The 24,184-nt window shown below is 36.4% G+C and overlaps 1 protein-coding gene across 9 annotated transcripts in view; it reads left to right on the top strand.

Moving 5' to 3' along the window:
• Wnt5 (Wnt oncogene analog 5) overlaps nt 1-24,184 on the top strand; it is a 638,708-nt gene that overhangs the window by 465,296 nt on the left and 149,228 nt on the right. For all 9 annotated transcript variants that reach the window (XM_067776631.1, XM_067776636.1, XM_067776637.1 and 6 more), the window contains one exon: nt 1,337-1,421. In XM_067776631.1, coding sequence (XP_067632732.1) covers nt 1,337-1,421 — 85 coding nt within the window. The remainder of the gene's footprint in view (nt 1-1,336; nt 1,422-24,184) is intronic.

The raw sequence follows: 24,184 nt of genomic DNA, 5'->3' as shown, positions 1-24,184 counted from the left end.
ATGCAGCTATATTTTCAAAGAAGATATTTTAAAATACGAAATGATTTTTTCAGTAGCATTAATAAAATTCTTATATTAAACAAAAGAGCAAATCTAATTAATAAATTACATGGTGAAAATGCATAATTTAATTTTATAAAATTTTTAGGGATCTGCTTAGGGTAGGAACTATCCTCTTAATATGGGTGCGGGAAGAAAACAGAAAAATAATAAAATCGCAAAGTGGCTCAAAAAGTTCCCTCTTTTGTTCAGATATGATCACGAATTTTCTGATAGCTCATATCCCTGCACCTTCCACGTCTCTAATGTTCATATTAAATAGAATAAATTGTTGGGCTACCTGGGGAACATTTCTATTCATATCTCCATAATCCTATGAGTTATTAGAAAAGCAAAAGTGAGAAAAGCCCTTTTGTCTGATACCGCATAAGCATGTATCAAATAATAAAAACAAAAAACATTTTAATAGGTGATAACTTCGCAAAGGCATCCTTGGTGGCAACAGGAAGAAAAGCTTAGAGTCGGTTAAGTCGCTTCGGGGATACTTGTGAATATACACAATAAGGTTAGGTGGCAACCTGAGGTGGTAACATTACTTAAAAATATTTTTATTGAAATACAAAGTAAAAATCCTCTCGTTTAATACCAATATTGGCCAGCATCGTATAATTTTTAAAACATCGCAAATAGGTGGCAACATTGTTTTTAGTTGCCACAAGGAAGATTGGTTCTTCTTATACATGTAGTGATAAAGACACTCCCCCAAGTTTTTGAAGAGTGTTTTAGATATTGATTATCCTTTATCGTATTGAGATCCGGTACGTTGCTGTAAACGCACTTTTCAACCTAACCTAGTACACACAAAAAATACTATATATTTAAATAAATGTTTGCCAAAAAATGTTTCATACCTCAGTTCAGCAAAATTTCGGCCATGTCCGTTAATAGACGACATTGGACGTTGAACCTCAGCTCTGGCCAGTTGAGCATTATTCCACTTAAGTAGCATCAGCTCATCTCCTCAGTTTTTGTTCAGCAATTGCCCAATACTTTTCAATAGGACGAAGTTGGATACAATTTGACGGGCTTAATTCGTAAGCCCTATATGTGCATTCTTGCGTTGATACCAATTTATAGTGGCCTTTGATTACCATTCTCTTAGTCCGACCAAATATTTGCCCAATTTCGAATATACAGTTCTTTACTAGCCTGACAATCTCGTCAGGGTCGCCCCTCGGCAGTGAATTGGCAAACACTCCAATTGTATTTGATTAATAACTGTCAAAGTTGAATTTAAAAATAAACAAATCTTAATTCCCCCTTTTTTCCATTTCAGGAATGTCAATTTCAGTTCAAAAATCGGCGTTGGAACTGCAGCACTACAAATGATAATACTGTTTTTGGTCCGATGACGGGATTAGGTAAGTTATAAATTAGTGCATGAATTCGTCAATTCAAAAACCTAACTAAATCAAATATAATAGCAGAAGGCCATTAACGTACTTAATTACAAAATTTCCTTGAAATTGACAAAAATCATTTCACGTACATTAGAGCGTATCACAATGCATGGGAAAGGAAATAGTGTCGCACACTGATTTGCACACTTTCAAAAAAGGACCAACAAAATTTATGGAAATCTTCCCGAAAAGCGGTCTTGTTCTGTAGTTTAGCTTGAGTTTAAATTTGACTGGAGTTTAAACAAACTTTATTTAAGCGTAGTTTAACGAACTGCTGAAACCCGACGTAAGTGCACATAGCTTTTGCGGAGGCTTAAATTTTTTTAAATATTTAATTTACATAAGTATTTTTAGGCTTTAAAATATGTACAATACGGGAAGTAATCGACCACTTTTAATGGATACAAGTGTCTGAAGGACTTGCATAAATACCTCTGCATAAAATAAAGATAAAATAGAGACGTTTTAGGGAATGTACAAATTTAATTTTTTTATATAGTCTTGAAAAGGAAAGCATTCGCTTGCAAGGAAAATATTCTAAACATTACAGAATAAACACAATACGCTCTAATGTACTTTCATGCCTTTGCCATTAAATTGAAAATCAACTTATCAAATTTTGTTATTATGACAAACTCATCAAAAAACAAAATACGCAAATTACTTTCATTAATTTTGATTCCATTATTGAAAAATATTCAGTACAAATTACCTGCTTGAAGAATTCCTTTAGCTCGTGGTTGTATGTATATATGTATTTGGATGCGTATCCCATTGCGCTTTTATATCCTCATTCGTTTGGCTCCCCAAGGTTGACTTAATTAAATGATGAATATTATTTCCTGTCTGCAAAGTTACGCTTAAAACAAACAACGACTTTGTAGTAGCAGTAGGATTACCAACAACACAACAGCAACAATAGCCACTACAAGGTAGTCAACATGATAAAGCACCGACACAAAAACAAAATCTGCATTGTTTGGCCTTTTTATTCGGTTGTCTGCGACCACTTTGTTAAAAGAAGGGTTGGATACTAGAAAAATAAACTTCAAAAAGTCATCGGTTCTTCAAAATGAGAATAATGCTTTTCTAACAGAACAGTCTCTAACAGGGTTGGGCGCTGTGTACTAAGTGTTTCGCCATCAATTATACAATAACACTGGTTTAAAGTCGATGCACGCGTCTAAGCCGTGGGTTTCGAAAATCGAATTCATAATCATAACATTCCTACCGCTTGGGAACATATTCTAACAAGACCTTGTTTTTAGTTCCATATCATTCAGGATTCTAATGCATTCATCGACTAGTTAGAATTAATTGTATAAGGCTGGAAGGCACGCAAAGCTATTTGGCTTTCTGACATGATGTGGATACTTCTATTTTATGGACTTCTGCCTTAAAAAAAGTGGTGCGTCCCATTGGTGTCGATTTACTGAAGGTCCGCCACAGAGATACCAGCCCCAGTTTTTCCGTCATCAAGTTTTGATTCATCCGTGAAGCAGATCTCTGAGTCAGGGTCAGTATATGGATTCTATGTTTCCCAAAGAATTTCGGGGGATTCTGGCCATTGCATCAAAGTAGTTGCAATAAGCGATTTTCTTTGAGTTTTATAATTACTTTCATATACCCCGTTTTGTTTCCGACTTTTGGCTCAGAAATATTATGATGAAGTCTTAGCACAGCTAGTGTTGCTTCTTTCTCTATTAGAAGAGCGAAGGGTGGTATTTCCACCAAGGCACTCTAGTAAACCATTTTGGAAGATGTGCGCCATTGTTTGCCACAGAATCGAGTGCTGGCGAGTGTTAGTCATCATACCACGACGAATATGATTTATGTAAATTTGAATGTGCTGCAACTTACAAGTATTGCGGTGAATGTTCTTATCATTTTCAAACATCTGGTTGTCAAATAAAATCGCTCGAAAACACTAACACTACTAACAATACTAACAAATTTTTTTCCAGTACTGCGCTTATTCACCTCAATCCAAAATGGTTTTAAAATGGTACCGATGGTATTTTCAAATATTTGGGAACTGAGTGCATTTTAATAGTAAAACAATATTGCCCAACCCTGTATTGTAAGCGGTCGCGGCTGAAAGCCTCATAGTGTACGCTCATTGAGATTGAAAGGATAATAAAAAGGAGTTTGTGTAGAGTAATATTGGTGTAAGTAAGATCAAATTGTGGCCTAGTTAAGCCACGTTAAGTATTATTGTTATGTTCTGATTGTACGTTGTAAAAGATTTAAACACGAAGATAAGTTGAAAATTTCAATGCGTATGCTAGTACATTACTCCAACGCTGTGTACTGTTAGTTGTTCTATATTGTAGTCCAATTGTCACTTGAGTTCTTCTCCATCCAACGAATTGACTTGAATATCCGTCCTTTTAAGTTGTTGGTATCTTTAGCTCTTTGTTGCTTGTTGCTTCTTTTTCGTTTATTGTTTTACCTTAATTGATTTGACGCTGTTATGTTGTTGCCAACTATGTTGTTGTTTGCTGTCTTCTTACTTGTTAGCTGAAATCTTCAGCTCATGGCTTGACTACTGCTTTAGCTAGCCACTTTAATAAATTAATTAAAAGTTTTGATTCTAAGGATTCAGGTGACAATGGCAATATATCCTGAAAGCAACAGAGCTCAAAATGGAAAATGCTTATTGTTCACGTTCTTGAAACTGCAGCCATAAAGCGAAAACTTCACTTCGTTATGGGAAATTTTATTTACTTAATTGTGTCGTTATATTTAGATGAAAACGGTTTGCTTGTGTGAGGCTGAGAAGTTAAAGAAATTCACAAAATATTACCAAAGTGGTTTGTTATTAATAAATTGTACTATTAAATATCTTATGTTTATACTTTATTCACAAACTTAAGATTTGAAGATTAAATTATAATTGTTGCAAGGGACAAAGGGCGATATTATCCTGCCAAACGGGAGTGGTGTGATGGTAGCGTGCTCCGCTTACCACAACGAAGGTCCTGGGTTCATATCCCGGGCAAAGCAACATAAAATTTTTAGATACAATAGTTTTCAATTAGAACAAAACTTTTCTAAGCGGGGTCGCCCCTCGACAGTGTTTGGCAAGCACTCCGTGTGTATTTATGCAATGAAAGGCCCTCAGTGGAAACTCATCTGCCTTGCAGATGCCGTTCCGAATTGGCATAAAAGAAGTAGGTTCAGTCCCGCTAATTCGTAGGGAAAATTAAAAGGAGCACGACGCAAATTCGAAGAAAAATCGCCATAAATTCTCTTCGGAGGTTATCGCGCCTTGCATTAATTAATTAATCGCGAGGACATACAGAAGTACTATTTTGTGTTACCCAAGAGATTCGATATATGTATATATATCTGCATTTGCGGGTATATAAAAACACTTATCATCACTTAGATAATGTTTAGGAGAACCACTTGGCGGCAATTATTGAAGATTCGCGGCAGTGGTTAAATAACACGCTATGAAACGGGTTAAGATCAATAGCGGAGATCAGCACCTTTGGTGATCATTATTCTGAATCGGTTGCGATAAATCATGGACACACACAACTTTCGGTCATAGAAGTGGAGAATAGTGTAGACATAAAATGCAGACACATTCCAGTTCCAACTGAGTATAATGCATACTTAAATTTAGCAACAATTACATGAGTGTAGACAGAGGTATGCACTTGATAGTCCGTATAAAGTTTAAATGCATATGGATATGTAAAAAAAACACAGCATGTATTTGAAAAACTATGTTGTTTTTGTGTTAGCAGTGTTTTAAAAAATTATCATGTGCTATGACTCAAATCGGACGTCGCGGTACCCATACAAGCCTTTTGCATGGTTGACAAAGTCAAGTAGCTCCTTTGTAATAATAGTCACATTGTATGTATTTCCCATCCAATTGCATTTAAAACATCTTCAAAACTTGCAAAACTTTTAGAGCTTATGCTCAAAGACAGACAGAGAGCGCAAAGTGAAATAATTTCACTCTAAAGAGATAGGTTTTAAACAAATTGTGATGTCGAGACTAAGGTGAACTTCTACAGATCTTATTCTTGGGCTCGCCAAAGCCTAGGATGCTAAAAAAACAGGATTCACCACGGGTAGGTAAGGTTGAAAATTGGGTTGAAGAAGCTATAAATTGAGCTGGAAACCCCTTGAATCATTAGAGTATTGCGAGAAAGGCTCGTTCTATCAAAAACTAGAAAAGGCATATGACGATATGATATGATATAAAAATCATTCTGGGCGACTTTTACACCAGGGTGGGCAAGGAAGGGGTCTTTGATCATACAGTTGGAAAATATAGCCTCCAAGATGTAACATCTCCAAACGGGTTGAGTCTGATTGACTTCGCCGCTGCTCGAAATGTGGATATCTGCAGAACCGAATTGCAGCATAGAAAGATACACCAAGCTACTTGTATGTCTCCTGATCGAAGAACACCGAACAAAGTCGACCACGGTAGTCATAGTTCCTGTGTCCTGGATGTGCACAATCTACGCTGCCTATAGGGTCATGTTACGTACGGGTGCCGTACATTGAAGAAGGAAGGGAGATGCCTATTTAGAAGGAAGAAATGTGAGGCAGAACGGCGTGAGTGCGAGGAGAGTCTAATGCTGGCTGATAGGAATTATGCCCGAAATTTGTACCAAAAATGATAATGGCGGCCTAATAACTGACAAAAAAAGTGCGATTAGGTTGTGCAGGGAACACTGCTCTTTATTATCAGCGACGGAGTAGGCGAACCCGATACCCAAATCGCCTGTGATTGAATATACTTTCCGGCACTCGACTATGAGGAAGTGAGAATAGCAATATTCCGGCTAAAAAATTACAAGGCACCAGGTAAGGACGGAATACTCCCCGAGTTGTTCAAACACAGAGGCGAGAAGTTGGTAAAGAGCATACATTAATTCCAATTCACCGTATGGTCGGATATAGGCATACCTACAGATTGAAGCTTAAGTCTGCTCTGCCCAATCCACAAGAAAGGTGATCCCACGAACCGCTCCATTTAACGCTGAATCCGACCATATCAGTGCGGCCTCAGACTTGGTAAATCTACAATCGACCAATTCTCCACGATGCACCGGATCCTGGAGAAGACTCACAATCATTTTGTTGACTTCAAAGTACCTTTCGACAGCGCGAAAAGGATTTGCTTCTATACTGATAGGTCTGAATTCAAGTTCCCTTCAAGGTAATAAGGCTCTGCCAAATGACGTTGAGCAATACCACCAGCTTCGTAAAGTTTTAGATAAAGAGCAAAAAAGTGGAATTAGATAAAGATAAAAAAGTGGGTCGTGCCCTAAGCTTTATTCAAAGTTTTATGCCGCTGGTTTATCAGAATTTTACTTAAAACTAGAAAGTGAAACTCTCAAATTTGTACGTTTTTTTTAAATTGCACGATCCCTGCGCCACGTAAAAAACTTTTTCTCTTCAGAACTGCTTTTATAGCAAATGAAATTATTTAATTAATGTTTGCTGACAATTAGTTTTAGTGCAAAATTCAATGAAATTTATTTACGAAAATTTTCTAATTACCTACACAGTCAACGCTTTATGCATAATAGAATTTATAATAAACTATTATCTACGGTTAAGTGGCAAAAACTTCTTAAATACCCCACAATGGAAATTTTACATAATTTAACGATGTTAAGGATTCAGGCTTCGAAAGACCGTCGAATTGACTACGGATAATTGCAACCCGTTTTACGCACGTGTAAACTTGCCACAAGAAGTTAAACCTTAAATATTTCACTAAAAAGTTTTATAGAGAATCACTGTCTTAAAAATTAATACTCACTTGGAGGGACTGATTATAGTTCGGCAAACTTTAATTTTTCGAGTAATTTCAGTGTGCTTATTAACACTTAAAATATGTATGTAAGGTTGTAGAACCGTGGAGTATACTTAGCGGGAGGCTTTGGTAGTAGGCAAAGGAGTGAATCGGCTTTATATAGTACGTTTATATTTCACCATAATATGCTCCGGCCGTATTCACATTTTGTTAGTGGTGGTGAAAAAGAATCGGTGGTTGAATTTCCAATGAAATGAGCAAACGTTTAAGGTGGTTCCCGGAATTTCATTTTGTGGCTGTACAAATATGACAAAATCGCTGAAAAGTTCAACGGAATCTAACTAAGTACCGATAACATTAGAGTGCTAAACTATTTTCCAGTTCTCCAAAACCGGTCATAATTTTTTCACAAATCATGAGAAACGCGGGGTAATAGACAAATGCATCTATCTCAGGAAACCGATAAAAAATAGGTTGTTGGCACGACAGTTATAATTATTTAATACCTTTTCACAATAAAAAAGGACTAAAACCGAAAAAGTTTCCTTTGATTTGAAAAAAAATTTGATTTATTTCAAAAAAATTTCATTTGATTTGAAAAAAGTTTTCATTTGATTTGTAGAAAGTTTTACTTGATTTAAAATTTTTTTTTTTTTTTTTTTTTTGATTTTAAAAAAGTGCCATTTAATTTGAAAAAACTTGAAAAGTGTCATTTGATATGAAATAGGGTTCATTTAGTTTGAAAAAAGTTTCATTGGATTAGAAAAAAGTTTAATTTGATTCGAAAAAGTTTCATTTGTTTTGAAAAAAAATTAATTGGATTCGAAAATAGACTCAATTGTTTAGAAAAACGTTTCATTTGATTCGAAAATAGTTTCAAGTGTTTAAAAGAAGTTTTATTTAACCTGAAAGTGGGTGAAATAAATTTTTGTAAAAAGGATAAAGTCATCGGGACACGTTTAGCAACACACTTTACCCTATGTAAAATAGCAACATGGCTGGGCGCAGTGCACTGAACTTGTAGATGAATATGTGAAAAGGTGGCTCTGTGATCTCTACTAATTAAATGGTTTAATTAAACAAATTAGAGAGGTTTAAATTTAAATTGGGTCATCGGTGCTTTAGACCAAGGCTATTCGATGGTAGTTAATTGTGTTTTTAATCCCATTTTTCGAAGTTTAATACCTTTTACGGTGTTAAGGAAATCAAAAAATATACCATTAACTTATCGAACTTTTGTAGATCCTCATTTGGGTCCTGCTTTTACATGTGTGTTTAGCATTTGTGATATTCTCATTGTAATTATTATTATGTATACTCTATTAAAATAAAACAACCATGGACTGGGCAACAATAAGTCATTTCATTGCCGTTTGAAATTGTAAAATTTAATGCTTTGAAAGTCTATTTAAGCCTTTCACATAAACATTTAACCGAAAACGCTTTGTATAATAATTGTAAAAGTACCGTGAAAATAAAACGGCGCAACCTAGCGGTAAGGGTGGATGGTTTCAGCAATCATATAAATGCCAAGTTGCCATAGAGATATTCTCAACATTTCTAAAAGTATATTCGCATGTATGTACGTAGGTGTGTATTTATGAGCAGAATAGAAAGTTTGAAATTAATTATTCAAACATTTACTAAACAACAATACGACCAACCCTTCGCATTACAATTTGTTTTTGCTATCAACGCATCCCATCCATTCACTCGACTTGATGGCATTCACATAAACATATAACCATTAGAGAAGATAAAAATCATGACATGATAGCGACTCGCTGTTGGTAATGGGCAATGCGAAAGGTTGCTGTATTAAAGTAGAAGTCAGTAGCAGTAACGGTAGCTAGGGGTCTTTGTAACCTCAGCACAATTCCCTGGGCACAGTTGTTGTGGTGGTAGTGCAGTAGACAAACAGACAGATATCATGTAACGTGCAACATTGTGGTAAGCTTGATCCGTGTCACGAAATACACATACACATACAACCGCCAAAGCACTAAATAACGCAAAAAACAGTCATTGCCGAGAATCTCAGTTTAAAGAAGCCAAAGAAAATGTTTCATTAAATAATAAAATTCATATTAATTCGTTTCTGTAATACTCAAACAAATTCGAAAACCCTCATGCACACATACAGATACAAAACATGGATTTCACGAGCCGGTTGCCACTACAAGTATTAAAGCTGTATTGTGATTAAATACTAGGGTTACAAAAAATAGAAAACTTTCGATGTTCGAATATATGTAGCAATGCTATGCTTTAGAAATTACATATTTGCTTACATTTTTTTAAATGGAAATTTTTTTATTGGATTAGAGTTTTTTCAATTAAAAATAGTAATATTTGTTACAACCGTAACAGGCCTCTTTATTCATTGGGCATTCTAATTTTTCTTTTTGCAGATGTAAGATATGTGGTTCATAGTAACTCATTGGCCAAATTTTTACAACTCTATACTGAGATATTTGTCTGGGCTTCATGCAATCTTGAGGCTTTTTTAGCCATTTCGTCAACAATCGCTCTCCCTTCGGCAGCACCTTGCCCGTGATCCCGCATATAGATAACCACTTATTTATTATTGTTGTATCATGTACATATGTACATATGTCTTGACAATAAACCCTGATTGTCGCAAACGATATTTTTCGTTACGTTGCAGCTGTGCCATCGATAATAAAGCGGTAACACGCCGATTACAAATCAAACTTTTTTTATACATTTTTGATGAGTTTTCGATAACAAATCGGTAAAATTCGATAACCGATATTTTTAAATTTATTTTTGATAACAAATCGTTACAAATTTGGTAACACATCAAAAAACTTTCAGTAAAAATCGAAAAATTTTATATAATAAATCGACAACTTTTAGTGAAATAAGCGGTAAGTCGTTGATAACCTTTGCTTTCCATAGCAAGTATAAAAGACTTCGATAAAAAATCAATGACTCGTCTAAACATCGTATATGATACACCGATAACAAACCGATAGCTTTTGGATAAGAAATGGAAAACACCCATACCCTGTCGATAAGAAACCTCCCTTCCCTATTTTCGTTCTTGCTCTGTCCCTTATTTTGCTTTCCTTATCTTTATTTTCCATGCTTTGCCTTGCCTTGTCTTCGTATTCGTGATTGTATCCAAAAGAACCGTTATTATCATTCGCGTCGATATTGTTGTTAAAATGAGCTCCTTTTTTTTGTATTCCCGCGAGCAAAGAAGTTTTAATAAAAAAAAAAAATAAATAAATGTAAGGCGCGATAACCTCCGAAGAGATCTAAGGCCGAGCTTCTCTTCCAATTTGCGTCGTGCTCCTCTTGATTTTCCCTACAAATCGGCCGGACGGGACCTACATGTTTTATGCCGACTCCGAACGGCATCTGCAAGGCAGATGAGTTTTCACTGAGAGATTTTCATGGCAGAAATACACCCGGAGTGCTTGCCAAACACTGCCGAGGGGCGACCCCGATTAGAAAAATTTTCGTCTAATTGAAAAATCTTATTTCTAAAATTTTGATGTTGCTTTGCCCGGGAGTTGAACCCAGGGCATACGGTGTGATAGGCGGAGCACGCTACCATCTCACCACGGTGGCCGCCACAAAGCAAAGAAGTTTACACACCGAAAATTTGGTTGACGTTTTTTAAGAAAGCGGAGTCGCACATGAAAGATTTTGGTTGCCCTAGTAATTAGGCACCGACACTAATGCAGCAAATCTTTGAGCGTCGCTATAGCGCTTGTTCGAACGGCTGCTGCCTTTTTCGTTGCCTGCCACTTGCTGTCGCACGACTGTTGCTGCTGTTTTAGCTTTGCTTTGCTACTTCCGATTCCTTTTCCGTTTTCCTGCTTGCTTGGCAGTGATTTTTCACCGTAAGGAGTTACTTACTCTCTATTGTTCTACTTAACACTTGCTGTTTGCACACAGCTACAATTACTATACAGACCTACCTACGTTTAACTTCGCTAGACTATGCGTCTGCTGCTGGCATCTTCTTACCTAAGCTCAACACTTTCGCTACACTTTCATAATGTTTTTTGTGTATTTTTACTTTTTGTCCTGTTCTTGAACACTTTAAAAGCTCTACCGTTAAGTTACCCTGAGCTGGCCAACTCCAAGGCTCGCACTTATTAGTATCATACGCTTGGTCTGACATGGAATTAAATTTAAGGCGTATAAATCTTTAAGTGTGGCATGAGTGCATATAAAAAAAAGATACAATAAAAGCCAGCAGATGATTTAACATGTACTCATGGATTTATTTATAAAAAAAAAAAAAAAAAAAAATTATAGCTGCAGGGAAATCAATGACTAGTAAACTGCAGCCCATAAATCAATAACTGGTAATCGAAAATTTTGGTTTGAGGACTACTTAGTTCAACCTAACCACCCTAATCGGACAGTCTTAGAGTTAAGCACTTCAAGTCGCTTCATAGCGGTAACATAAATTTCTAGCTGATTCGAAGCTTGTGACAAAATACTTCCAAAAACAACACTTAAACACCAGACTCCAGCCAAATATTACCTCCTTACCCCTTTCACCCACCGTATATATATGAGTCGTAAAGCTAACAGCTGCGTTTTACCTGAGATGAAGTCGAGACTAGTACGAATTACAATGTCAGCTTGGTAGATCTTCAAGATTGTAATCGATGCCAGAAATGTCATTGTAGTAAGGACCCATCGATTCCTATGTTTTCAATACCTTTGAGGATCGTCCTAACCATCACAATGTGCCACATTTGCCGAGAGTTATCAGCTTTGCATTTGCATTTGCAGCAAAAATTTTTCTTTAGGCCTCGGTAGCTGTGGGGCTGAAGAAAGTTAACAGATCAGGACTCAAAATTTATGTGATGAGTATTTCCGAAGGCTGCGATAGAACATTATCAATCTAGGTTCAAGTAGAAGCCCCGAGGGGTCTGGTAGACAACGGACGGGTGGACAGAGTCGGAAGATACTCTAACGATGGAATGATCAGTGATGGTCGACAGTTGGGCAAACTATCGCGGAAGTAGCCAAGCATATGAGGCGGACGAGGATTGTAGTGTTCAGCGTGAATGATCGAGCTGGCAACAGTTAGCGGTATGACAGCGGGCGGCTGGTCGTAATATCAACGGAAGCAATCGCGTTGATAGCAGCTGTGACGCGGTATGATAGCGGGAGTTATCTGCTGAAGATAAGGGCGGTCAAAAACCAGCTGTTTGGTGAGTCGATGATAAAAATCAGGTTCCTAAGATAAATGCAGTTGCAGGGGTAATAGTGAAATGTGGTAAACTCAATTTAGGTTACTTTTATGTAATTAGTTCTATGTACATAACGCAGTGTGGGACAAGGTACCGGGTAGGTGGGTACCGCAACCAGTTAGTAGCTCAAGAAAAGGCCTCCCTTCACCAATTGACAAACCGACAATGTGGTGCTGCATAGTAGTATGGCTTCAGACGCTGATGAAGTTAGAGTGGGGGTCGTACTATTATAACGCTGAGCTAAAAATCATTATCATCATCGACCTTTGCCTCGTTTTGGCGCTGGCGTCACTTTGATATAATGTACTTACGTGCAATTGCGTCAATATACGGCGGCAGCCACTAAGGCAATAATGCCACATAGCATTTCATCAAGAAGTGTCGTGGAATACAATACGGCATGAGAGAGACTGGATTCCCGGCCATAAAGGAATAGTATTAACGAAAATGCCGATGAGTTGGTGAAGGTTGGAGCAGCCCTCAATGAATTTACCATAGATGTTCCAAAGGGAGAAATCAAAAGGCGGCAGTCGTTGCATGTAATCTATAAAGCCGCAAAGGCGAGGATAGAAGCGCGTAGCTGCAAAATTTCTAAGATCATGTGCAAATCCTTACAAAGTTGCTCATATCTACAAGACTTAAGGCGCATTATGGGCATACTAGCCGAACACTGCCCACTTGGGTTACATGCTTACAAATTAGGCCCCGTCAGTGGCAGCAGACGTAGAATATATGGGATGCTGGAAGTAAGGTTTGAGCACATCATGTGTTCATGACCTGCGCTCGCGAAGACAAGGCTCCAACTACTAGGTGCAAAGGAATTACCAGATCCTGAAGCAACAATTAAAATAAATCCTTAAGAACTGCTTGTATATGCCAAGAAGACGGAGTTATTTCATTGAATAGGACATAGGTACTTGATGAATTTTTTCCGTTTGATCATCAAACAAATTCTAGTAAAACCAAGGACACACTCAGTTTATGTGGCTGTCCAGTTCAACCTTGCCTTAAAAAAGGTAGAAAAAGAGACTTACAATGGGAGCAGAAGTGTAAGTTTTAAAAATTTTTTTGTTGCTTTGGCGTTGCCGCTGCGTTGTCTGCGGATTGAGAACATAGCAGTTAAGATATTTGTGATCAAATTAGCTGTTGTCGCAATATAAGCGCAAAAACAACAAAATGTCAAATGTATGTATAAGAAACCAGTATCATGAAAAAACGCGGCCACATTGGTGTGATGGTAGCGGGCTCCGCCTACCACACCGTATGCCCTGGGTTCACACTCCGGGCAAAGCAACATCAAAGTTTAGGAAATAAGGTTTTTCAATTAGAAGAAAATTTTTCTAAGCTGGGTCCGCCCCTCGGCAGTGTTTGGCAAGCGCTCCGAGTGTATTTCTACCATGAAAAGCTCTCAGTGAAAACTCATCTGCCTTGCAGATGCCGTTCGGAGTCGTCATAAAATATGTAGGTCCCGTCCGGCCAATTTGTAGGGAAAATCAAGAGGAGCACGACGCAAATTGGAAGAGAAGCTCGGCCTTAGATGTCTTCGGAGGTTATCGCGCCTTACATTTATTTATTTTATTTTATCATGAAAAGATTATATGTGATCTGGAATCATGAAAGCAACCTATTGTGCAAAAAGTACCGTTGTTCACTTTTGAGTGAATCTTAAAATAAATTTACCGCTCTCTTAGTTTTTTCACAAATCGCATTTAAAGCCAAATCGGACCACAAATACGATTTTTTGAAATATTTCGATCCATGCACCACCAGTTTTTTTTCTTATTATTGCATTGTCATCGGGTTCTGAACTATATAATTTTAAATACAAAATTCGTTCACAACGGCCGGCCGCTACACAGAATCAAGCTAAACAAAAACTTTAAACACGTTTTTCTCCAGGTCACATATGTTCAAATACAAATCTAGGGAAATGGGCTTTAAAGATCTTATAATCGTATTTTATAATGCTATTGATGTATTCCAATTTTGGCATTTTCGAATTAGTTCAATATCACCAAAAAATCTCTAGTTGTGAACTAATATTTTCTGCGGAAATGATGTTGTTTTAGTAATGCACAATGCTACGGCATGTCTATTAGTGCTGTGTGCGCTTTTGTATTAAAAATGTCCTCGCTGTGATTTTAATGTGCATATTAGGCATAAGCCAACGATATGGCAATCAAAAACAAACAAGCAGCACGTACTTTTGCAACCACCACTACTGCCATCTTCGTCATCGGAACAACGTATAAAATTTACTTGAAGTTTTGTAGACAAAAACCAAAAACATGTGCACACCCACCTTTTATGTGACGCACATGTTGTAATCTAAAAAAAGGACAACAGCATCTAAATAACGACAAAAAAGATGATCAACGCAATAATATACAACAAAAGATAATAAAATTTTGTATACTAGGTATGTGTAAGGCATAATAATAACAACAAACAATTTATTAATGAAACTGATATATCTAAGCTTTGTTGGCGAAGGAGCACTGCTGCGTCATGGATTCATACACCAGAGAAATACGCCGCCGACAAACTTTGCCGTCGTTGCCGATTTTCGACGTGATCTGGTCGCCGCATCTGAATGTCATACATATTGGCGGTGGCGTGTCTAGACTGTTTGTTTTTCTTGCCGAAAGCTTGTCCGATATGGTCGACGGTAGTATCAATAGATGTGGATCTTTATCAATTATAAGGATCAAATTGCGAAATTTAACTTCTTTCCACATATCACCAATTTCACCTTGTTGGTCAAATAAAACATGAAAAGAAAACATATCTAATAAACTTGAAGACACCCTTTGCATCTCTTCAGAAAATTAATAAAAATAAGAACAATAAATTCAAATAAAATTACCAAGCCTAGTAATTTTTCCTTGTGCTTGCGAAATTATTCAAAAAAAAAAAAAAAAAAGAAACAAGCCATATAAAGGTGCCGAATTTTTCAAAAATTCATATCTCCCGATTGGCCACGCTTATTAAACTAAACTCCACACGGGAAATCAATTTATTAGTGGTTATTACAGGATCTATATCCCGTAAGGGATAATCAACATCGATAACACTCACGCAAGGGACTAAAATGCCTCAGCTAACACAAGTTGATCATTGAAAATCCATCCCCGTGTCTGATGAACAAACATTCAATTTGACAATACCTGCTCATGCACTAACGAACTATAAATATAAGACAAATGACAACAACAGATCAGAACAAAAAATGACACTGATGGTGGCGCAACGCCGTAACTGGTTTGTCTCGAAACCAAATTTGACATGCGATGATGGTAAATTGTTCCAATATATATCACTTTCCAAACCCTTCGGGGAGTGTCTTCATTACTACAACAACAACATCATCTACACATAGCGACTACTGTTACAAATGTGAATTTGTAGGTACATACATATATTTACCGGTTGAGGCTCTGGCTAACCCCGAGAAGACTTAAAGAAGTAAAACCTAAGCTTTCACAAGACAGTCGACCAAATGGTCGGGTGCGCCACTACCCTAACGTATTGGACAGCCAAACTAGTGCGGAAGCTGAAGCTAAGCAGCCATCCCTAATGAACTCAAGATATAATGCCGGGCGAAATATTTTTGACTTAGTCCAAACAACTTTCAATTTATAATTGGTATACTTTTATTTCAAATATCGTTTTGACCATTGAATTCAATGTTTCGAACATAGGTCTGCAAATTTTTTATTTCATTTTGAAAATTTAATCCAGCACTCTCTTGGCTTGGGGTTAGGTTCCACACTTCCCTGGGGTTCCAATAAAATGCCAGCCCTTGGTATTGGAATAAAACGCAAGTCACTGCAGTACATAAAACCGGTTGAGAGGTCCAAAAGGACCAAAACATCAATTTCTTATACACACGTTAATGAAAACTTACCTGAATATTAGTTAAAAAAAATAAGTAAGGAAGGCTAAGTTCGGGTGTAGCCGAACATTACCTACTCAGCTGAGAGCTTTGGAGACAAAATAAGGGAAAATCACCATTTAGCAAAATGAACCTAGGGTAACCCTGGAATGTGTTTGTATGACATGGGTTTCAAATGGAAGGTATTAAAGAGTATTTTAAAATAAGCCCCTACCAAATTTCACAAGGATTGGTAAATTTTTGTTTGACTTATGGCATTAAAATTATCCTAGACAAATTAAATAAAAAAGGACGGAGCCACGCCCATTTTGAAATTTTCTTTTATTTTGTTATTTTGTTGCACCATATCATTACTGTAGTTGAATGTTGACATAATTTACTTATATACTGTAAAGATATTAAATTTTTTGTTAAAATTTGACTTTAAAAAATTTTGTTTTTAAAGTGGGCGTGTTCGTCATCCGATTTTGCTAATTTTTTTCTTAGCGTGCATATAGTAATAGGAGTAATGCGATAGAGCTGATAGCCATAGCAGCTGGTGCTCTCTTTTATTAGTCTTGAAATTCATTTTAAGCCTAAATACATAATAATAATAATAATAGGAGTAATGCGCCTGCCAAATTTCATCATGATATCTTCAACGACTGCCAAATTACAGCTTGCAAAACTTTTAAATTACCTTCTTTCAAAAGTGGGCGGTGTCTCGCCCATTGTCCAAAATTTTACTAATTTTCTATTTTGCGTTATAATGTCAACGCACCTACCAAGTTTCATCGCTTTATCCGTCTTTGGTAATGAGTATCGCACCTTTTCGGTTTTTCGAAATTTTCGATATCGAAAAAGTGGGCGTGTTTGTAGTCCGATTTCGTTCATTTTAAATAACGATCTGAGATGGGCGCCCAGGAACCTACATACCAAATTTCAACAAGATACCTCAAAATTTACTCAAGTTATCGTGTTTACGGACGGACATGGCTAAATGAATTTTTTTTGCCCAGATCATTTTGATATATAGAAGTCTATATCTATCTCGATTAGTTTATGCCGTTACGGGTTGCCGTTATGCGAACAAAGTTAATATACTCTGTGAGCTCTACTCAGCTGAGTATTAAAACAATTATTTATGGAAAACACAAAGACATAAATACTTAATCTCTGAGTCATGCAAAGGAAGAGGAAAGCGAACTTTGGAGCTGCTAAAGAATGTAAGAATATTCGGGAATTTTTCTGTTTGAATTTGTGTTTGTTTGTGTGATCTATAGAAAATTTAATATTGAAAATCTTGCGTGCATGTTACTTCATAACTTTCGTATTCAGCTTCTTTGCTTTTAAAACGCTTTGCTTTGGTTTGCTGCTTTGCATAATTTTCTCTCTTATTCTATATATACACACATTGTATCTACGTTATATTTCACCAATTTGTTGACTATCTAAATCTTCCTCTTAGTTTGAAAGTTGGATTGTTGTTGTGGAATGGAATTTTGTAATAAATGCGCTTAGGCACTAATTTAAAAATTTGTTGCGGTTTAAAGTTATGATTCCGATTACTTCAATCATGTGTATATGTACATACAATTATCTTTTTACATATATATGTATGCCATGTATGCTGTTTTAATCCCTTTAGGGGAAACCGCTAATAATAAACAGGTGCTCCTTTTATTCAGTAACACAACTGACATATTCAACTGTCTACATCTAGTCATACTAAATCATGTAGACGGTTAAGCTGAATTAATACTACATGAATGAATTTAACGTTCGAAACCGGGAGGGTTGATAAAAATATCCCACAAAGTAAGCTTCCTGGCTGTATAGTGACCAAAAAAAAAAAAAAAACGAAAGGTAATTGGTAATTTTGGTATCGAAACTGGTATCGCTTTTGCCTCAGACCCAAAGACGTTGGTGTCAGCAGAAAGATATGCTACCTGATAATAATAACGTTCAAATGATGCGTGAACCAGATACGGATAGAAATTTAACATGCAAAAGTAATAACAACGTTGTGATCCTGATATTTATCTGCTTCAATTTCTGATCAGTATATCAGTTCTGTTCGTTTTGTTTTCTGTATTAAATTTTTTGACAGCTAATCACTTTTGAGTTGGTTGCACTGAAATAAATATGTGTAGGTACATATGTGTATACATAAAAGATTTTGCCCTATTTAAAAGCAAAACCCCGGAAAGAGTAAACAACTTGTAGAAAATTTGTTATTTTATCTCGCTCCTCTTCATTTTCAGAAGTGTCTACTGTATTCGCAGAAGAATTTAGAAGTTCCTTCGTCCTGTCTTACATGAAAAATTATAGCTAATCCCTTTAAAATATTTGCCATTACTTACTTCGAAGAATTTTTCTTCTATTTTCTTTTTCTTTAATTTTGCGCTTTTCTATTAGTATCTTCAATTTTTGTGTACGCATCTTCTTCTTATTTTCTACAAAACAGATGTTTTATAATAGTGCTGCCAGCTCTCACAAAGTTGATCCAGATCGTTCCAATGAGATTTGATCGTGAGCCAGAGCTCGATAACTCAATGGAACGCTCCTAATTATATCTTATCCCGTAAAGTTTTCTTCTCGCTGAGGCGAATTCGTGCAGACACAAGAACTTCGACCTGGTAGACGAATTCCAGAGTATACTTCGTACATCCACTTTTATGCATAATTGCACAACAATGATGAACTCCAAAAATCGCAATGTTTAGGAAAGACAAAAAACTGATCTACTTCTCCATACACTTCAATACAATTCTTAGTTTTGACCAAGCCCTACCTGGCTGAGTAGTGGAACTAATACATGTTTAATAGAGTATACAGATAGATCGGTATTGATTTGGTGAACCTGGTGTTAAACATAACTTCAAAATTTCTGATTTTTTACTCAGCTGTGAAATATGAAAACAAATGAAAAACAATTATCCGACTAATAAGTAATACTACTCGGCACTCGCCTTTGGAGGCAGGGGAAGAGGAAGATCCGCACTTTCTGTCTATTACAAAACAGCTTTCGACACACTGCAGGAAAAAATTATTAATTGCTATAAAAAGTAACTAATTTCTGAGTAAATAAAATAATTCACCAATTAGCTGGTAAGAACGTAAAGCAAGGTTGCCATGGCAAACACTGTACCTGTAAAGTAGACATAAATAAAACCGAAATAGTTGTGTGACAGAACATAATTTAAAAAAAAATGTTAAGAATGAGAAAATATATCGTTAGCTTAATGTGAAAAAGTGCTAAGTCCCTTTTTACGAATTTTACAGGAGACCAAAAAAAATAAATAATTCTTCAAATAACCTTCTTTTTCAAAACTGTGAATGAGGATACCGTAGTTGCAATACTTTTGAGTGTAAAAGCTTTGTAAAAGAGAAATAAAAATCACGTATGCTAACCCAGCAGCTATTTTATGACTTAGCACAATTTCCGACCTCAAAACAAATTTTTTCTCCTGACTTAGCACTTTTTACTCAATATGTTTCTCCATCACTCCTCCCCTTTAATGATTGAAATATAACACTAAAACTATATATTTCACAAAAAAAAATAATATTTATTTGTCAAACTATTTCTAACGGTTCTGATCTGAACTCTTTTGCCGGATGATGCAATTTATTTTTAAATTCAAACAATTGCTGTGTTTTGTCTTATTCCATAAAGACAACCGCCACATACTTTATCTATAAACTAAATGCTAAATCTCTTAATCGTTGTCAAGAGAGTAAAGACTTGGGTGTAGTTTTGGACTCCAAACTCTCTTTTTCTAGTCACATTGACTTCATTGTTTCAAAATTTGTTGCAATGTTCGGGTTCAGCAGACGTAACACCAGTCAATTTAAGGACCCTATGCCGTTGAAAGCACTTTTTATATCCTTGGCCAGAAGTGGTCTTGAATATTGCTCAATAATATGGAATCCTTTCTCAGAATCTAACTCCTATAAAACTGAGAAAGTTCAAGAAAATTTTACAAAAATTGCTTTACTGGCCGTACGGCCTCCCATTATATACCAGCAGGCACAAATTGCTTGGTCTTGGCTTTGCATGACTGAAGAACTTTTATCTCACTCATGCTTGCCTATAATATAATAAACTTTAGCACGAATTGCTCTGATTTATCTAATTTGTTCATTCCATATATTCCACTGCGTGATCTTCGGCATAATAGATTATTGGTAGAAATAAGTCATAAAACAAATTAAAAAAATGAAGGAACCTATACATTCAGCAAATCGATTCAGTAGTGTTATTAATTTTAATAACAGCTTATATAAGTTTAAGCTTGAATTGTTTGCTATTTTTAACTAGTCTGTAAGAAAGCATGTAGTTATCGACATGTAAGAATTGAAGTAGATTATGGTCAGCGCAAAGCATTTATCAAACACCAAAGGCATGTCTCAATTGGGTGAATACACTTTCAAGGGGATATGTTCGCAACCCTCTCAAGGGGTTGCCAGCACAATATATAGCTTCTCCAACCCAATTGTCAACCTCACCTAAACGTGGCGAATCCTGTTTCATTGACAGCCGAGGCTCTGGCGACCCTAATTTCCTCATGGAACTAGGGGGTGGGGGCGGTATGGCCTAGAAGGTTTAATATGGTCATATAAATCGTTTCCGAGATGGTCGGGCCAGTACCTTAATAGTGCTTTGTTACCGGAACGTACCAGATCTATATCCGGCAAACGACCATCAACATCGGTAATACTCCCCAGAGCCTTCGGGGAGGGTCTTTATCGTTAATACAAGAACAAAAACAACAACAAAGCATGTAATTTTAGACTGAATGAATTAAATAAATAAATAAAATGCGCGCACAGGTTGACTTAGCACATTCTTTTTAACAGCTTACGACTTATCGCATTTACACATCATTCCCCACAGCACGTAAAAATAAAAAATTAAAATTTTTTTTTTTGTGATCGATGTATTTTGAATTCAGTTTTAAAACTGCATTAAGATAAAATTTTTCAAAAAAAATTACTTAAAATATAAATATGGCCTAATATGAATTTTGTAATGAAAACTCTTTGTATCGTTTGCCTAAGGTAAGCCCAGGATAGCCCAACCTTTTTATTCGTGAATCCACCCCCTTTATGGTATAAAATAATAAGAGAAAACTTATTCTTATGGTTAAAAAAGTGCTATAAACTTTTTTTTTAGTTTTTTAATACCACTTATTTTTCATTTACTGTAGGGTATATAAAAAGTGGAAAACAAAAATTGTTACACTTTTTTGATTTTGAGGTTTTTCAGCATAAAAAATGTTAAAAAAAAAAAACCTCCGAGAGCTTTTAGGCCGAGCTTCTCTTCCAATATGCGTCGTGCTCCTTTTTAAGTTTTCCTGCAAATTTTTCTAATTGAAAACTCTTGTTTCTAAAATTTTGATGTTGCTTTGCCCGGGGTGTGAACCCAGGATCTACGGTGTGGTAGGCGGAGCTCGCTACCATCACACTACGGCGGCCGCCCGATAGCTTTTTTCCAAGGGAGGGCTAACGAAAAAAAGTAGGATTATTCTGGACTAAGATGGGGCAAACTAACCACCTACTTTTTGCAAAAAAAAAAAAACTAATTTCGGCAAACGAAGCACATATTTTTTATTAAAAATTCGCAGTTTGGGATGGTAGGTTCACACAGCATTCAATTTTGTTTACAACAACTTTCTTTTCAAAGGTGGGGTAGCGAAAAAAGTTGAATATCCTGGAACAAACGAGCCACGGAATTTGTATTAAAAAGCTCACATTTCGTGGTGAAAGCTTCACCCAGCTTGAAAATTTGTTTTTCCGAAAATTTTGCCTCAAGGATGGGTTAACGAAAAAAAGGGCTATTCTGGGTAACCTTGGACAAAACAGTCACGGATCTTGAAATTTTTCTCAAGGCTGAGCAATTTAATTTCTATGCAGAATAAGTGCACTCAAAGGCGTATCACTAACGCATATGCGCTTGAAGTGATGTGTATTGAGCTCGATACTTGGTAATTTAAGCTGAGTAATCTGACAAGGAGAGGGTGTTTTTGATATTCTGTGAAATTCAGGATAATATTAACATACGTACACATATGTATGTATATGTATGTAGGTACGTTCCACAAATTGCGTACTACAGTGTATGGCTGCTTATCCATATATTTGGGTAAGTGTAAATGCATTAAAATCAAGATGTAGAAGTTACGTAGGGGTATTAGGTTAGGTTGAATTGGCCGGTCAATAAAGTCCTCCTATGAACTGGAATGAGTCCTTAGTGTTACCAGAATTTGTGTGACGATCAAATGGAGAAACTCAATCAGTAGCGCGGGCTCATATCATAAAATAACTTTTTAAATACTACATGTTTTTTTTTTTTGAACGTAGCATAATTGCTGCTCCGAGATCGGAATTTTGGTCATGAAACCAATAAATATATGGTACGGCCAGAGCGCACCTCTTTAATGCATATTTGCACTCTAGGACACTTCTTGGTGAAATCCTGTATGAGATTATTGCCTTAATATACGCCTGGATATTAATATATTTATTGCCGCGACGGGCGCCGTAATGTGGTGGTAGCGTACTCCGCCTTCCACAAAGCCACATCAAATGTGGTAGTCGCTTCATCTTTTAGACATCTTACAAACGTCGAGGGAACTTAAATTTTTTTCCACTTCATTTTTATTTGATAAGTGCGCCTTCCAGAGCATTCGAAAAAGTTAACGTGAATCTTCATTAACTGAACTGTGGTGATTTCCAGATAGCTCAACACACAAAATAGTGCAGCCGCTGTCACCAACGCGTAGAGGTATAAGTATTACCCATAACTGAGTATATATGAACTGAGAGCTATTTATGGGGTTTATATATGTAGTAGTTCTTATCTTGATATATCCTCATAGATATGGGTTAAAGTGAGATCTCACGGTAGCCCTAGGATATATTCTTTCGTTGTTGGTATCAAATGAAACATATTAACAAAAGTATCATCATTAACATTAATATCATACAAAAAGGTGAATGTGAAAATATCAATTTTGATAAGCCCAAATTAACACCTGCTGATCGAAGGCCAAGTACACGGATAGCGCTAATAATTGTTACAAGGCTTAAAACCCTGGGGAGCATTCTCCACAAATTATAACCTGGCCCAGGAAGCACCCCTGTACCGAATTTCAAGCAAACGGCACCATAAATTTGATTTTTTGGAAGCAACCGGTCCCTGGTCCACTTCCGAGACCTATAAGTTTATCAAGTAATGAGCTATAAAGGATTGCAAGGAAATCGCACCATAAAATTTTTTTTTGGATAAGGTAGGGCCTTGGTTAACTTACCGTAGAGAGAAGAGAGACAACGCACCAAATTGTTAATCTTAAGTACCCTTCAGATCTCTTGTGGACTCATACAAAATTGTTATCAAAACTAGTCCAGTCGTTTAAGAGGAGCTAAGTCACAAACACATTTAGTCAGGCGGAAATAAGGGCAATACTCTCGCACATTACTTTATTAAGAAATGTTCTAGAACGAGAAAAAACTATTGGAGAGACCTCACCTAGGCCAGACCATCCATCTGTACTGGGTTCCCTTTGACAAAAATGATTGAAAATAACGAAAAGGCCGTAGCAAGGGTGCATCACTCGATGGATCGACAGTAGAAGTCCCAATCTGTTTGGAAGAAATCAAAAGGAGACAGGAGTTGCATAAGATCTATCAAGCAGGAAAAGCGTGGACAGAACCGCGGGCTGCAAAGCTTTTAAAATAATACGCAAATCCTACAATATTAGACTTACAAAGTTCCGCATATCTCTAAAGAGAGAAGACGTAAGCC

The sequence above is a fragment of the Eurosta solidaginis genome, chromosome 3 (genome assembly GCF_040869045.1).
Source record: "Eurosta solidaginis isolate ZX-2024a chromosome 3, ASM4086904v1, whole genome shotgun sequence".
Taxonomy (NCBI): Eukaryota; Metazoa; Arthropoda; class Insecta; order Diptera; family Tephritidae; genus Eurosta; species Eurosta solidaginis.
This window is presented reverse-complemented; position numbering and strand designations above follow the sequence as displayed.